The sequence below is a fragment of the Onthophagus taurus genome, chromosome 2 (assembly GCF_036711975.1).
Source record: "Onthophagus taurus isolate NC chromosome 2, IU_Otau_3.0, whole genome shotgun sequence".
Taxonomy (NCBI): Eukaryota; Metazoa; Arthropoda; class Insecta; order Coleoptera; family Scarabaeidae; genus Onthophagus; species Onthophagus taurus.
In genome coordinates, this window is record NC_091967.1 from 22,222,198 (window position 1) to 22,239,499 (window position 17,302).

Consider the following 17,302-nt stretch of genomic DNA (forward strand, 5'->3'; position numbering starts at 1 on the left):
CCTAATTTGGTGAAATTACACGATAAGGAATGAACTAAAAAAATTACATTATATGCAATTCATCCATGAATAGTAACCACTCCAATGCTTCAAAAGTACAAGTTGGCTAATTTGGAATATAAAATATAAGATAAAATAATTATAAAACAGAATGAAATAAAATAATACAAAAATAATTATGTTTAGAGTTGACCAATCATAAAAAACGCATCACCTAAAATTGCAAACTGCAATAACTTTTAAATGCATTGCTTTTTTTTTATTTGAAAGGTTTGCCAATATTTCTGTAGGTGCCTTCCCCATTTTGGCGCTCTTCAATTTCAGCAATGGCGAATAACGCTAATGCGTATTTTCTTCCTACAGTTTGGAAGAAGAAGTTTCCAGAAGTTGCTCAGGCAGTGGCTTTGGTGGAAGATGGACGCAGCACTCTTTATGTTCGGGTTCTTGGCGCGATACAGAGTACAGTTTCATCAGACGACCTGCGTCAAGAAGAAGACGCACCACACAACTTCGTGATGATCGATGTATTGCAACGACCGTGTTACAAAACCGACATACCATAGCAGTTGAGATAAGAAATCGTCTGAAGCAAGTGCGTCAGGTGAACGTGAGTGAACGCACAATAAGAAGGAGATTTGAAGAAGCGGGGTTGAGATCACAGAGACCAGCCACTGTACCACTGTTGCTTCGAGAACATCGTGTTGCTCGATTACAATTTGCACGAGATCATGTTCAGTGTCTCTCCAGATGGTAGAGAGAGAGAGTTGAGAGAAGAGCGTTATGCTCAGTGCAGCTTCTCTGAGAGAGTACAATACCAGGGAGAATCTGTAATGGTTTACAAATATATTGAAGAAATATTGGCTGAACACGTGGTTGCTTTCTGCCCATTAATTGGTGGCAACTTCCGCAGTGTCCCAATACCTGGATGATTTGGATATCAGTAGAATGGAATGGCCTGCATGTAGCCCTGATTTAAACCCCATAGAACACATGTGGTATATGCTAGGGAGACGAATTAGAGTCCGTAGTGCCGCTATACAAACGCTAGATGATCTCCAAATAGCGCTAGAAGAAGAGTGGAACCGGATTCTCCAAAATGAAATTCAAAACCTGATTTGAAGTATTCCTCGAAGGAAGAGGAATACCATTCAAGGGAGGGGAGGATATACCTGATATTAACATTTTGTTTGATTTGCTTGTCACAGTTTAATTAAATTTCATCGCTATGTATGACTTGCTTTAATTTCTGATGACGCTGCCGAACAAGCTGCGCTATCTTTTAGAACTTGTAACTTTGGTGTTAACAACAATAGAAACTTGAACAAAAAAACAGAAATGATCAGAACAGACGAGACTACAAGCTACTTATGTTTAAAATTAATTTCTTTTGTCGTGCAAGAAAACACGCATTACCATTATTCTCTATTGCTGAAATTCAAGATCGCCAAAATGGAGAAGGCACCTACACAAATATTGGCAAAGAGTAGACCTTTCAAATAAAAAAACCTTATTCAAATCGAGTAATACATTCAAAAGTTATTGCAGTTGACACTGGTCATCATTTTAGGCGATGCGTTTTTTATGCCGCTGAGTGTAGGAGACTTTTGAGTAATACATGCGATCTAATTCTTCTTTGTTATTCATTCTTAATGCCAAGCGTTGGTCGGGCTCAATTTTTCATCTATACCAGTGGCTGCTGTTTTGTTAGGTGGCTTTCTGGATCGGAGGAGAGTGTGGTTGGCGTTCTCAATCTCCTCGTGTATTGGTACCTATGCGAAGTTAGCCCCCATTTTTCTAGCCGCAAATTAGATAAAATTTTACATGTATAGAGAACCACTCAACCGATTTCGATAATCAATGTCTCATTCGAAAGCCCGTTGCGAAATCTCTTTCGAATTTCGCTAAAACGCCAAAATATTGCGAAGGTATACGAAAACAACACAAAAATGACCTTCTTTAAGTAATCATAAGTCGTAAACGATGTACTCGATTATCAAGATCAATACGTCATTCGATTCGTCATAGTTTCTTCTATTGAAATCACAAAAAGATCCCAGATGTCAGTTCTTTCCCGTTAACCTTGTTAACAGCCCTCGGAATAACACCGTGTTCGGCTCGTTGTTTATGCAAGTATGGACGACCGAAAATCTAGCCCCCAATAAGAAAAAATTAATTTGTATTAAATTGATTATAACTAGAGATTGGTTTGACGGGTTTTAATGTTTTATATCTCAATCGAAAGCTTGCGCTTGGCTAAATGCAGTTGTTGAAATGCCCGATTCGACATATTTATGGATTTTGATTAAAACACAAATAACTAACTAATCAAACACATCAATTATCTCCTTAATTAATTCATCAATTTTAGTAATCAACGTACCGATCGAAGTATGATCCACAATGAATGCGAAGGCGGAAATGTCTGATCTCAAAATTTACTAATTACCTACGTACGGTTATTTAAATGCCTCCACGTATCTATCGACTGGAAGTCTAGCCCCCAATAAGAAAATATTAATTATAACTAAAGAACGGTTTGACCGATTTTAATGTTATATATCTCATATGAAAGCTTGCGTCTGGTTGAATGTAGAAGTTATAAACGTTAAATTAACAAGGCGTATACACGCATAACATTGTAATAACATTGCCTTTTTTCATCTGGTGAACACGTTTCCTAAAAAACTACTCATTCGATTAATTTGAAATTTGAACTACACTTTCAAATAACATCTTTCTATCGTATGACCTACAGAGAAACTGATACGATATATACATTTTTTTTGCAATAAACAAAACCGATTTTAACTTTATTTGATTAGGCGCCGAAAAGAAACTCCCCCCTTAGAAAGCTTGAATAAGATTATACTGGTATTATTTAGAGTGGTTAACACTCAATTTCACATTATTTCATGTTTTAACAATGTTAATAATTAAAGCTTTATAATTTTTTAACCACAAAAGGCAACAACTGAAAACGACTCACCGAATGGACGTTGTTTCCCTTGGATTTCACTTCGAACCTCAGCTGAAAAGAAAAGATAAATTAATTTATTGTGACAAAAAAAAATGAATTAATATCATACCCTTTAACATCCATAAAATAGCAATCCGATGATCTCAACTATATCACATCATTAATATCACCTAACACTTAGCATAAATATAGCACGTATTTATCACTTAATTCAAGTAATAAGTTTTATTTTTCAAAGCTACATTATCACCCTTAAATGTCCTCACACCAACTAAAATGCGTTATTAGCGAATCAACTTCCAAACATCCCCTCCTTAAATTATTGTGTGAAGAATTATTGTGGAGGTGAATAAACAAAAAATGTAAAGACGACGGGGCGAAGCGGTTTTAAATCGTTTTTTGGTTTTAAAACTCAACTTTTCAATAAAAAAATTACTTGTTTTCTCGAAACATTTCACATAAAACTTACGTCATTTTACTAAAAATAAAACGCACCAATCGAATTTCATTGTTTAACACTTCCTGCAAAAGAATCAAGTACCCAACAAATATCATCCCTTCATCATCACTTATTTTTGGGTCATGAAATATAAATTTTAAAAAAAATCGTATCTCAAAAAGGAATTGAGATATCATCATGAAATAAAAAACATTTTAAAGCAAATTTAATGAAGATTTAATGCGCTATATATAATTTCTTATTTTTTATAAAAATCGTTGTTAACGGTGTGTTTCGGTGTGTTCTATAAACACAGCTAAAAATATAAAATTTGCAAAAAAAAGACTAGAAAAGTAGTAAAAACAGAAATAAATTATATTAAAGGAGAAATACTAAAACCAAAAATAAAAAAGATTTTCTATTTTAGTACAAATACTTTTTAAATCAGTCTATTACTTTGTTCGTTTGTGTGCATACTTTATTATGATTAGTAGAATATTTCAAACATTTTCACATTAGTTTGTTCTCTAGTAGTAATCCGTTTACAAAAAAATATTTTTTATGTAATTGGGGAGTAGACTTCCAGGCAGTAAAGTCACCGGAGTCGTTTAAACAATCGTACGTACTTAATCAGCAAATTTAGAGATCGGGCATTTCCATTTTCGCATTCACCGTGGATCATACTTTCCATGGAGATGTTGACGACTAAAATTGTTCAATTAATAAAGGAAATAATTGACTTATTTGATTAAGTAATTTTTTGTATTTTAATCAAAATGCTTACATACTTCGAATCGAGCATTTCGACGTACGCATTCAGCCAGACGCATGCTTTCGTTTGAGATATAGAACATTAAAATCCGTCAAACCGTTCTCTAGTTATAATCAATTCAATGCAAATTAACTTTTTTTTATTGGGAGCTAGACTTTCGGTCGTCCATACTTGCATAAACAACGAGCCGAACACGGTGTTATTCCAAGGGCTGTACAAGGTTAACGAGAGAGAATTGAGATCTGGCTTTCTGTGATTTCGATAGAAGAAACTATGACGAATCGAATGACGTATAGATCTTGATAATCGAGTACATCGTTTACTATTTATGACCACTTAAAGAAAGTCATTTTTGTGTTATTTTCGGATACCTTCGCAATATTTTGGCATTTTAGCGGAATTCGAAAGAGATTTCGAATCGGGTATTTCCACATTCGTATTGATCGAGGATTAAGCTTTGGAATGAAACATTGATTATCCAAGTCGGTTGAGTGGTTTTCTTGTTCGCATAGGTTGTATTGGTAAGTTTTGGTTACTCAAGATCTTCTTGTACTCTCTCATGCGGGTATTTATGCGGCCCAAGTTTGGGGGCTGTAATATGGCTAGGTACTGGACACTCCCCACCCTGTTCTACAATGCTTTTGTATAATATTGTTTTTAGTTCTCAGCTATTTTCGTATACTTATATCCTTTATATCAGAGCGTTCTATCGTATATAAAGCCTAGGTATTTTGGTGTTGTATTGTGCGTAAGCCATGTATTCTCGAATTGTATTCTATTGGAATAATAATTAACCGAGTTATTAAAACAATCATAGACTAATTTTAACCTCTTCATATTAGTTGATTATTATTTTTATAATGCTTTTCTACATATTTTTAATCAGACAACTTTTTATATTCAGATAAAACAGCTAATAAGACATGGTAAATATTGAGTATTTAAAATTAAAATGGTTTGGAATGAAACTGTTAAAGTTTCTGTAAAATAAAGTTTCTCTGTTTCTTGTAAAGTACGGATATATTATTTCTAGCCCAATGATTAAAATGTATTACAAATAACATTAGTCTGATTAAATGTGATAAACAATAAAATTATCAAATATGATTCACTTTATAAATACAGGTGTATTGTATATTATGATTGAGATAAAAAATCTCATTATTACCCATTGGAAATTATTACATGACACGTGATGCGAAACTTCATGAACTCATTTCCAAAAAAAAGTTTTTCTTTATCCAATTCTATCTCAGCTTAATTCCATTACTGCTCTTAATGAGGAATGCAGCATTAAATCAACTGCAAATCAAGCTGTTGAATGCACCTCTCCAATGTATTCCACGGTGTCGATCTCAAGTTTCCAAGGTGCATTCTACCAAAACGGAAGATAGCCCAGTATAGCATTCGTTGATATTAGGAAGTCATTCGTTGAAGGCATATGTTGAAACACCTATTCTAGAAGGTTTAAGATATGTCATAAGAGTTACTTTTTAAACGTTCAATTCACAAAATATTCAAAAGAAAAAGTAAGGAACTTGGCACAGTATTTATCGTAAACAACAAAGTAAAATCAAACATTCTAACCTTCGAAGCAATTAATGAAAGAATATACACTCTAAGAATCCACACAAAATTATAATATTTAAAGAGACCTCTTGGCAAGAATACTAAATATCCACTTAATGGATACTATAGAAGAACACTCTCTACACAAGAAGACCAATGATGACGGGAAGTTTCTGATAAACTTTGCAAACAGTAAAAAAATTATCGTAAGTTTCACACAATTCCCAAATAAGGATAAACATAAACCTACATGGAAGTCAATCAAATAGATCACGTTTTGATAGAGATAATTGCAGTAAGCAATATATTGGACGTAAACATAAGAAATCAGCATACTCTGTGGCTCATATCATTTCCTGGTGCAGACGAAATTCTAGAGCAGCATTAACAACAAGATGAATGAACAGATACAACAGATTAACAAAGTGAATATAGAATCGTGGATTGGTGAAAGCGTAATTAAGCCATAGGAAGGAGAAAAAGTGCATGTAGGACGTATGTGTCACGGAGAACAAGGTCTGGAGTGAGGTGAAATCGGATAAATTGTGTAGGAGAAAGAAAAGGGAACTTGTAAACGGGCAGATTGAAAAGATGGAAGAAGCTTTTAAGAAGAATAAATAGACATTTTAAAGAAATTAAGAACTGGGTATAAACCTCAAACCAGTCTCTGCAAGAATAAGGGGGGCAAAAAAAAATATTGAAAAACAAGGCATAAAAGATGTTTGGAAACAATGTTTTCACAATTTATTGGGACTGTCACCGGAGTATGGATGTGAGGGAAATGACTCGGAAACAAAAATATTATTATTATTATCATTAGAAGCCCAAATCCATACTAGCCTAAAAAACACCCGGAGCAGATGTCATTTCCTCCGAAGTATATAAGTCAGGTAGTAACTACTTAATTAACCCTTTGCGGTCGACAGATTAATCTCCCTTCAGCATACATGGTACTCCTTAACATCATCAATGAGCGACTGCAACCTACATCAGATCCACAATTGTTATAATAGATCCTTATCAATACTTAGGAACATAACATAGACATACACATGCAATAGATAGATATCAACTCTATCAAATTCTACACGAACTTAATACTACGTCGATATAAGATTAGTAATCATTTTGTTGAATCTTGGTCAAACACAAAACGGGAGATTTGTGATAGTGAAAATTTGTAGAAGAATATTTGGCGCTTTTAGTGAATACAACCGTGTCTGGTGATAGTTAAATTTAGCAAAGTGAAAAGGTTGAAATGGATTTGTCATATAATTCGAATGGATATAAAAAGTATTACAAGAAATATCTGTGATCGCCAAGGACCTGTGGATAGAAGATTGGTTGAGAGGCTGAGGAGACGAATTGTGGACTATATAGAACAGGACCTAAGAAGGCTGAATATCACGAGTTGGAGACGACAGGCACAAAATAGACAAGTTTGCAAAGAACTGTTAAGACAGGTCAAGGCTGACCAAGCATGATGATGATGATCCAATAGAGCGCAAACGACCACAGCTTCTATTGTTGTTCACCATGGTGTTACAGCTGAGGGCTCTCCCTTCTTTGCCCTTTCTTCTCCCTTATTTACAAGGGTATTTAAAACAGCGCTTTGTTCTGAAACAACTTCGCCGATAATCACGACAATTATTAATATAAGGCGAGGTCGCTTGTATTTAGGTATTTATTCGGTTTACTATTTTTCATATGCTAGAGGAGGACTAAAGAGACCCTTCTCTACGCCCCTGCGAAGGTAAACATAATTTTTTCAGTAAAACCATAAATTCATTCAAATCCAAAACACAGTTGGTCTAAACGAAGTAAGTATTTTTCGAGCAGTCCTATTTAGTTACATTGTACTTACATCTCGACACGAGTTTGTCGTGTCAAGGGTCAGCATGAGTAGTATGACTAGCAGAGCCTTGATCATCTGCAAGCGACCTCAGCATACTTTTGAACGGGTAGTGCATGCTTTTGCTTGATCGATACAATATTGACTAACATATATTACAGCGTTTAAAAACATGATGTATCATGTTTTCTGTATCACTTATTGAGTTGTATTACTTATTAACTGTTCCACTCCATCTGTTATAAATAAATGCATTAATATTTATTACAAATAAAGAAAAATAAGTTACGGCTACTTTTTTAATACTATTAAAATTAGAAATATGATGATTTATTTTTAATTACCAATATAAAATAATAATCTCTAAACATAAACCTACAACAATACATTAAATCAGTAAATTTTTATGAATTCGCAAATTCCTCAATTTAGCAAACCAGATTTCCGATAATATATATGGATAACGATTTTAACCTATCATCCAGTTATCTTATCGTAGTAATACAATACCTACCTGACATCAGTCTAAAAAGTAGATAATTCATATAAGTACTTACGGTTCCGAAAGTATTTCAGTTTATATAGTGCACTTTTCACAGCCGGTTCAGTTTATGGCTATAAAATTAATGATTTAAAATTAGTGATTTGAAATTAGTGGTTTAAAAGAAATAACAAATGAAAAATAAAATTAACATAACAATGCCTCCACCGGAGGGAAAGAAAGGAAAATCTTTAGATGTGTAAGTTAAAAGAATTAAGACTAAGAAAAACATAAATTTATGTTAAAATGTTTTAATTTTGTGTATAAACGTTTACAGCACATTTGTAACCCCAAATGAAAATGATGAGAAAAAAGAAGAAACCCCGGAAGTTGTTCCTATGGTATCATTTTTCCAAATGGTAATTTATAATTTTAATAACAACTCTAAAATAATTTTTAAATAATTTTTCTTGTTTAATATAGTTCAGATATTCTACAAAAATGGATAAAATATTTATGTTTTTTGGTTCAATAGCTGCAGCAATTTGTGGCGTATTACAATCGCTAAATATGCTGGTTTTTGGAACATTAGCAGGTGACATTATTTCCTATGCGTACAACCAAGAAAGTCAAGAAACAAAAGATAATTTAATGGATAGCATTACTTGGTTTGCAATATATAATTTACTTATTGGAATAGGAATGTTACTTTTTGGATACTTATCCATCGTTCTTTATAATTTATCCGGATTAAAACAGATTCTGACGATAAGAGATTTATTTTTCGAAAAAGCTCTTTACCAAGACATCAGTTGGTATGATAAAAATCAAACTGGCGATTTTGCTAGTAGAATAACAGAGTAAGGAAAAAAATATAATAAATTTTGATTTCTTAATTAATCTTTTTCTTGTTAATCAGAGATTTAAATAAATTAGAAGATGGACTCGGTGAAAAAGTGTCTATGTTCATTACAATGCAATGCGCATTTATATCATGTCTCGTATTGGCTTTGGTAAAAGGATGGGAATTAGCCCTTATTTGTTTAATATCACTTCCAGCAACGATGATCGCTCTTATAATCGTTACAATAGTATGTAGCAATAAAATTTAAATGAATCAAAAAATAATTTGTTTGTCCAATTTTTTTTAGTTAACATCAAAACTTGCTAAAAAAGAAATGGACGCTTACGGAGCAGCTGGAGCTATTGCAGAAGAAGTAATAGCCATTATCAGAACTGTTATGGCTTTCGGTGGCGAGAAAAAAGAACTTGCGCGATATGAAAAACAATTAGTATTCGCCAGAGATAACAACATCAAAAGAACTATGTTTTCGGGCATAGGATTCGGTTTACTTTGGTTTTTTATTTATGCTAGTTACGCTTTAGCATTTTGGTACGGTGTTAAACTCATTTTGGACGAAAAAGAAGCAGGCATTCCAGAGGATGAGCGTGTTTATACACCAGGAAACATGGTTACAGTAAGTTATTGTCATCTATTAAAAAAATTAATATTTTTAATAATGTTATTTTTAATTCACGTAGGTTTTCTTTTCTGTAATGCAAGGAAGTATGAATTTTGGTATGGCATCGCCATACATTGAAGCTTTTGGAATTGCAAGAGGTGCGGCGGCAAAAGTGTTTTCCGTAATCGATAATGAACCGATCATTAATAAAGCAAAAGATAACGGGACTCAATTGAAAGAAGTCAAAGGAGATATTGTCTTTAAAAATGTTAAATTTAATTATCCATCGAGACCAGATGTTAATGTGAGTATAAAAAATTTAATAGCCATATTAATTATTACTAATTATTTTGTTCATTTAGATTTTGCAAGGATTAAACTTAAAAATAAATTCTGGCGAAACGGTTGCTTTGGTTGGAAGTTCAGGATGTGGAAAGTCTACATGTATTCAATTAATTCAAAGGTTTTACGATCCACTTGCAGGAGACGTAAGTATAATCATCCTATTTTTTTAATTTTATTATACCTATATCTGTATCATTGTGTAAAACATACTTTACCAATTAATCACTCCATTTGCGTATAATGCCGAGACGGAAAATTATCAGTAATCAACGTTCCTAAAACCGATAAAATGATTAAAAAAGTGAAAAAGATAAAACATTATTAACATGATCGATTGAATTGAGGATCATAAATTAATATATCTATATGAATAACCTTCGGAATTCAGTTAAAAAAATAATACTATAGGATTTAATCGATATTGCAAGTCATTTTTTGATCTTATCTTATTATTTATTCATTCATTTTCTGTTTAGGTAACGTTAGATGGTCATAACTTAAAAGACCTCGATTTAACATGGATGAGAAATAACATTGGTGTAGTAAGTCAAGAGCCGGTTCTTTTCGCAACGACAATCGCTGAAAATATTCGGTATGGAAAAGAGGATGTTACCCAAGAGCAAATTGAGGAAGCAGCAAAAAAAGCAAACGCTCACGTTTTCATTTCGTCGCTACCTCAAGGTTACGATACTTTGGTAGGAGAAAGAGGTGCCCAGTTATCTGGTGGTCAGAAACAAAGGATAGCCATCGCAAGAGCTTTAGTTCGAGAACCTTCAATTCTACTTTTGGATGAAGCCACCTCAGCTTTGGATAATAATAGTGAAGCTAAAGTTCAAGCCGCTTTGGATAACGCCAGTAAGAATTGTACGACTATCATCGTTGCTCATCGTTTGTCTACTATTAGAGGTGCAAGTCGTATTGTAGTCTTGTCGCAAGGTGTGGTTGTTGAAGAAGGTACACATGAAGAACTTATGGCTTTGGAAGGAGAGTATCATGGGTTAGTTACCACCCAAGTTACAACGGATATCGTTAAAACTGATGGCGGATCAAAAACGTTGGCCAGAGGCTTTAGTGAAACTGAAGATGAGGATAAGAATATTGTTGTAGCTAATGAGGCAGCAAAGGTAAGTGTTGATTTAATCAACCAATATTTTCCATCTTCATCATATTTCAAAATATTCTACATTCCATTTATCAGTAGCTACCATCTTTCAGTACATTTTATCATCATTCATTTTTGAATACTTTCTCGCATATAGGATTTAAAATGCCAAGCAAGTTGATAGTCATAAAGTTTTTATACGACATATTTCAAAATGTTTGTTCAATGTTTTTTTCAAATTTGTTTTCAACTGCTTTATCGTTTAAATATAGACGTAAATGATAGATCTTTGGAATGCTATTCCATTCGTCATTTCTATGATGTAGTCTATCCATTAAAAAGCCTGATGATTGAACCACTGTGTGCTATTGTGAATAAATTGCAAGTACAGTTTCTTTCAATTCTGTCTAAAAACTTATAAAAAAGTGTAATAAATTTTATTTTCAAAGAAATTATGGCGCATAACTAGTGGGTTGCAATCCCCAATACTTAATAAGGAGATTCCACAGAAACTACCTTGCGCACCGGTATTAGAGAAGTAGAAGACATCTTTTCTTCTTCTTTCTTTCTCTCTAAACCGTTGGATCTGTTTTTACTGATATGGTCTGCCTTTCAAGTATATCCTGAAAGTTGTCTTCCAGCTGCCTGTGAATCTTTTTGGCGGATTATTTCAAAGCACAAGTTTCGACAGTCAGTTATCTAATATTATTTGCAGAGGCTTCCTCATCTCGCAAAGTCAGAAATCTCTTCTACTTCTTTTATCTCTGTCTTCTTACTTGATATTTAGCCGTCAGCTCACCTGGCGCAACGCACCCCTTACCCAAATCTTTTCTTCGACGAATCTTTACTCGACTTTGTTACCAAAGACCGAATCACGTTTACTTTTAATTCTCTCCAACATAGCTCTCTAAGATGATTTCATTATCAAAGAAAAGATTAGCTCATTCTCTCTGAACATTTTTGAATCCAGATCACCCCGTTTAACACTCTCTTTTTTTTCCTTATTATCAATATCTCCATGCAATACAACAACTCCTCAAAATCAAAACACAAACATCAATCTAATCAAAAACATCAATTATCTCCTTTATTATATTAATTGATCAATTTTAGTCATCAAGATTTAGTTTAGCGGAGATCGAGAGATTTCATCGTCCTCTTTCATTTCACGTTAACAACTTAAAAAACTTACACCTTCCATTTATTTATCTTTATTTCTTCGTCATAAACCTCTAAATTGCTGCATTTTATTTACAATATTTTATTTTTCATGGATGTTCAGAAGGATACTGATGACGATTCAGACGTGAGTAACGCATCGTTAACATCAATTATGAAGATGAATTCAACAGAATGGCCACAAATTTTAATCGGTTGTATCACTTCCGTTATCATGGGTTGTGCGATGCCTGTTTTTGCAATTCTTTTTGGTGAAATTCTCGGAGTGTTATCGAATGATGTTCCGGAGTACGTTCGAACGGAAACTAATAAATATTGTGTCCTGTTTTTAGTAGCTGGTATAGTTACTGGTTTTGCAACATTCTTACAGGTAATCTAAAGAAACACAATAAAACTTTTAGATTTTAGTATTTAATTTGATGGTATTTTAGCTTTGGACCTTTGGAATTGCTGGAGAACGATTAACAATGCGGCTTCGTAGTCGAATGTTCGAAGCTATATTACGACAAGAAATCGGTTGGTTTGATAGAAAAGAAAACGGAGTGGGTGCTCTTTGTGGAAAATTATCTTCTGAAGCGTCTAGTGTTCAAGGAGCAACTGGTCAGCGCATTGGAACAGTTCTTCAATCATTTGCAACGATAATATTAGCAATCGGTTTGTCTATGTTTTACGAATGGAGGCTTGGTTTGGTAGCCTTGGCTTTCACTCCATTTATTTTATTGGCAACATTCTTACAAGGTCGATTAATGTTCGCACAAAATGATAGTTTTCACGGTTCGATGGAAAAATCTACTAAGTTTGCAGTTGAAGCTGTCAGTAATATTCGAACAGTGGCTTCTTTGGGAACCGAACCGAAATTTCATCGATTATATATCACCGAATTGCTTCCTAATCATAAACGAGCCATGAGAAACACCCATTTTCGCGGCGGCGTTTACGGATTAGCGAGAAGCTTGATGTTCTTTGCATTCGCCGCTTGCATGTATTACGGTGGCGTTTTAATTACAGAAGAAGGTTTAGATTACGAAAACGTTTTTAAGTAGGTTTTATTGAATAATAAAATAAAGGATTTATAAAAATGTTGATAATTTTTAGAGTTTCTCAATCTTTGATTATGGGCACAGTTTCGATTGCAAATGCTTTAGCTTTTGCTCCAAATTTCCAAAAAGGTTTATCAGCAGCTACAAAAGTTTTTAGGTTACTTAATCGTAAACCAAAAATTCAAGATTCACAAAACGCATCCACTGAAAGATTTGTAAGTATTATAATTTCATTTATAATTATCAATAAATATTAAATTAATTTTCTTTTATAAAGAAAAATGGTGATATTAATTACGAAGATATCGTATTTTCGTATCCAACCAGAGACGGAACTCTGGTTCTACAAGGATTGAATTTGAACATCCTTAAGGGTCAAACAGTCGCATTAGTTGGACCGAGCGGTTGCGGAAAATCCACTTTAATCCAATTATTGGAGCGATACTACGATCCGAAAAGTGGAACTGTATACGCCGATCGCAAAGATATAAAATCCATTAAAATGACTACGTTAAGATCTCATTTGGGTATTGTATCACAAGAACCCAATCTTTTCGACAGAACAATTGCGGAAAATATAGCTTACGGAGATAATTCAAGGAATGTTCCCAGAGAAGAAATCATCGAAGCAGCTAAAAACGCTAATATTCATACTTTTATTACATCATTACCTTTGGTAATACAATCTTAATTTTATCGAGTATTTTTTTTAATTATTTTATTGTAGGGTTATGAAACTCCTTTGGGTGAACGTGGAACTCAACTTTCTGGTGGCCAAAAACAACGTGTAGCAATTGCTAGGGCATTAGTAAGAAATCCGGAAATACTTCTTTTAGATGAAGCGACCTCAGCTTTAGACGCAGAAAGTGAAAAAATTGTTCAAGCAGCTTTAGATAACGCGAGAGAAGGAAGAACGTGTATAACAATAGCTCACAGATTAAGCACAATCCAAGATGCTGATGTTATTTATGTTTTGAATGGAGGTAAAGTTTACGAAATGGGAAGTCACAGCGAGCTTTTAGCCAAAAAGGGATTATATCATCGATTGTACACGCTACAAAGTGGAAACAAATAGAAATTAATTAAAGAAACAATATAAAACAATAATTAAATTTGTAAAGACATTAGAAAGTTATTTTAGTTAATTTATTTTTTTAAAGATACTAAAAAAACAAATTAAAAAAATACAATAAATTAATTTATTATATTACTATGAAATATATAAATGTACAGTATTTATAATAATTTGTAAGAAATCAAAAAAATATATACTATAGAGGATTTATGTACCTACAATTTACGTATTATTAATAAAAATTTTATTATTTTAAATAAGTTAATTCATTTGATATTGCACAATTAGAAGTGCTGTTTTTTTGTGGTGTTCTTTATTGTTTTATGTTTCATAATTTTAACCAACACTTTACTATATCATCAGTATATCAACCGTAATCACTTAACTGCTTAATCATCAACAACAGCTTCAAGTTAAAGCAACCAAAGGTAGAGAATTGGTAAATGATGTTCAAGCGCAAGGATGTGAGTGTATCTCAATAGGCAAACTTACGTATTGGCTCAGATAATATCCCAGATTTGATAAATTTCTACATCATCAAAAACGTGTCACCCAATAATATATATGTAAATTGAAGACAACCTTGAGCGAAACTCGGATCACTCACCGATAGTAGCAATTTTCTCAAAATCGAGCTGACGAGTCTGATCAACAAAAACTGATTGGGAAAGCTTCAAAAAAAGTTTAATGAACGAATTACTCTGGTGGACTCACTGAAAACCGAACAACAATTTAATTTTGAGGAAGCTGATTAAATTTATCCAATACTCAGCATGGTAAAACACCTTAAAAATGAGGAGAAATGTAAAAGGCAATCATCACCCTAAAGCAGTTTTCTTCAACCTTTGTCATCGCGCGGAACCATTTTTTGAGATAATTTTTTTATGGAACTCTTCGTTCAGTAACATACCCAGATTTGATTTTAGGGATAGATATGTGGTATTATAATTACATATTACATGTTATGAACAACGTGCGTCTCTGCCTTTATTGTATTTATGTATTTACTTAAACAAAAAGATAGATATTCCTTATAAAATATAAATATGTCATAAACATACTAATAGATAAATACAAAGACTTTGTTGTGCTTGTTTATTGCTGCACAATTTGTCAATATCTGAATGGATCGATGTTAATTGGAGACGAATATCGTTTTCAGCATCAAGTCGATTTCTGTACTTCGTTTTTGTAGCGACGTATTAGATAGTAGGATTTCTCGCAGAAATATGTTGTTACAAAAGGCATCAATTCTTTAACTGCGCGCTTGGAAATTTCCGCATATTTATCCATTAATTTTATCCAAAATGGACCAATCATGTGCAAATGTAGATTTTAATGTGGTATAGGTACGTATATCTATAAGATGCTCTCTTTCCTTAATTGGGAAGGTATCCACACCACTGTAGTCATTAAAAGGATTTTCAACCCAACTTAAATTACTACAAGTAGGGGCAAAATATTCCAAAAATGTCTTTTGCAAGCCAGTTAATAATATTTTGGAACATATATTATTTCTTTAAATACTAATCGAATACGATATTATTGGTTACTAAGAAATCGTTTAAGTTAGCAAAACATTCTATTCTGTACTATTTTTGGTGATTCATTCCTCCCAAAACTTAAGTTTAAATTTTATCGAGTTTACTTTGCCATCGACCTTAAAAATTGTAGTATTTGGTACTTGAAGTGAAAGATTAACGGTGTTCAGGTACGAAAATATGTCTGCAAGGTAGGTAAATTTTAAAGCCAACTAGTGTCATTACGTTTTCTAGCAAATTCACGGGCAGATAAAAAGATACGAATTTCATCAAGCAATTCTCACAAGCGGGTTAGAACCTTTCTTCTCGATAACCATCTTACATCAGTATGAAGAAGGAGATTTTTATGTAAGCTTCCCAGGTCATCACACAATAGGGTAAATACCCTGGCATTTAGGGGTCTGGATTTGATGAATTTAACCATTTTAACGGCGTCATTGAGAACTTTGTGCATAGCAGTTGGTATCTGTTTAACAGCGAGAGCATGGCGATGTATAGAACAATGGCTAGCCTTGATGTCATAGCTCACCATAGCTTAGGCTCCATCACTACAAATATGATGGCATATATTCCAAGAAATTGAATATTTTTCAAAGTAAGCATTAAGTAAATTCAATACTTCTTCACCTGTTGTTTGAGCTGGCAGAGCTTTACATAAAAGCATATCTTACAGCATTAGCGTTACATAATTTCGTGCTACGATGAGAGCACCCAACCTTTGGAGTTTTTGCTCCATAATATAGATTAGGGTAAAGTAGTTAATGCATCGTGAGATTTCACGTTTTTCTCAGTAGTAAGCATTGTCAACCCACTCGTAGATGCTCATAAGCGTGGACTTAATCAATTTTGGAATATAATCTTTGTGTACTTGGATTAGCTTTGGAATAAATCTTTTGGAGTTGTATCAAAATAAACTGAGATGTAAGTATATTAGTTTTATGAAACATAAACCTATAGATCAAATGCAACCTTTCTGTATTCATTTTAAACACAAAAACACGATTTTCGATGACTAGCAGCGAAGGACTTACGAATGATTCCAGCACACAATATTTACTATGGAGATTTACCAAAAATCTAAAAAGACATACTCCTATCAAAAATGAAGACGGTAGCTTGGCCAGAGATAACGAACAGAAGGCTTCAAGATTAGCAGCCTATCTAGAAAAGGAATTTCAACTTAATCTAAAGAACGATGCTGGTCCACTATCAGACATCATTGGATAAAAAAGAAGAAAATACTACTCGCCTCTGCAACTTAACTACAAGAAAATTTATTGACTATTGGGCAGACTCTGCCAGTATACAACAAGCTCATGCTTTATTAACAAGTCTTCAAATTAATGTGAACTTGTGTAAATGTTACAGAATAAAGTACTGAGAGAAATTGTTAATGACTTAAAAGTGGAGACTATCGACAACATTAACAAAGAATATACCAAGACACACGAACAGGGGCTGTATCAG

General features: G+C 33.3%; 1 protein-coding gene across 1 annotated transcript; it reads left to right on the forward strand.

Moving 5' to 3' along the window:
* Positions 1–8,163: 8,163 nt before the first annotated feature.
* Positions 8,164–14,541, forward strand: LOC111413398 (Multi drug resistance 50). Its single transcript, XM_023044356.2, has 13 exons — positions 8,164–8,349; positions 8,428–8,509; positions 8,574–8,950; positions 9,010–9,181; positions 9,242–9,568; positions 9,633–9,857; positions 9,916–10,041; positions 10,375–11,022; positions 12,283–12,549; positions 12,611–13,218; positions 13,275–13,434; positions 13,497–13,895; positions 13,947–14,541. Exons 1-13 carry the CDS (start codon positions 8,285–8,287, stop codon positions 14,292–14,294), a joined length of 3,804 nt encoding a protein of 1,267 aa, XP_022900124.1. The 5' UTR covers positions 8,164–8,284; the 3' UTR covers positions 14,295–14,541.
* The last annotated feature ends 2,761 nt before the right edge of the window (positions 14,542–17,302 follow it).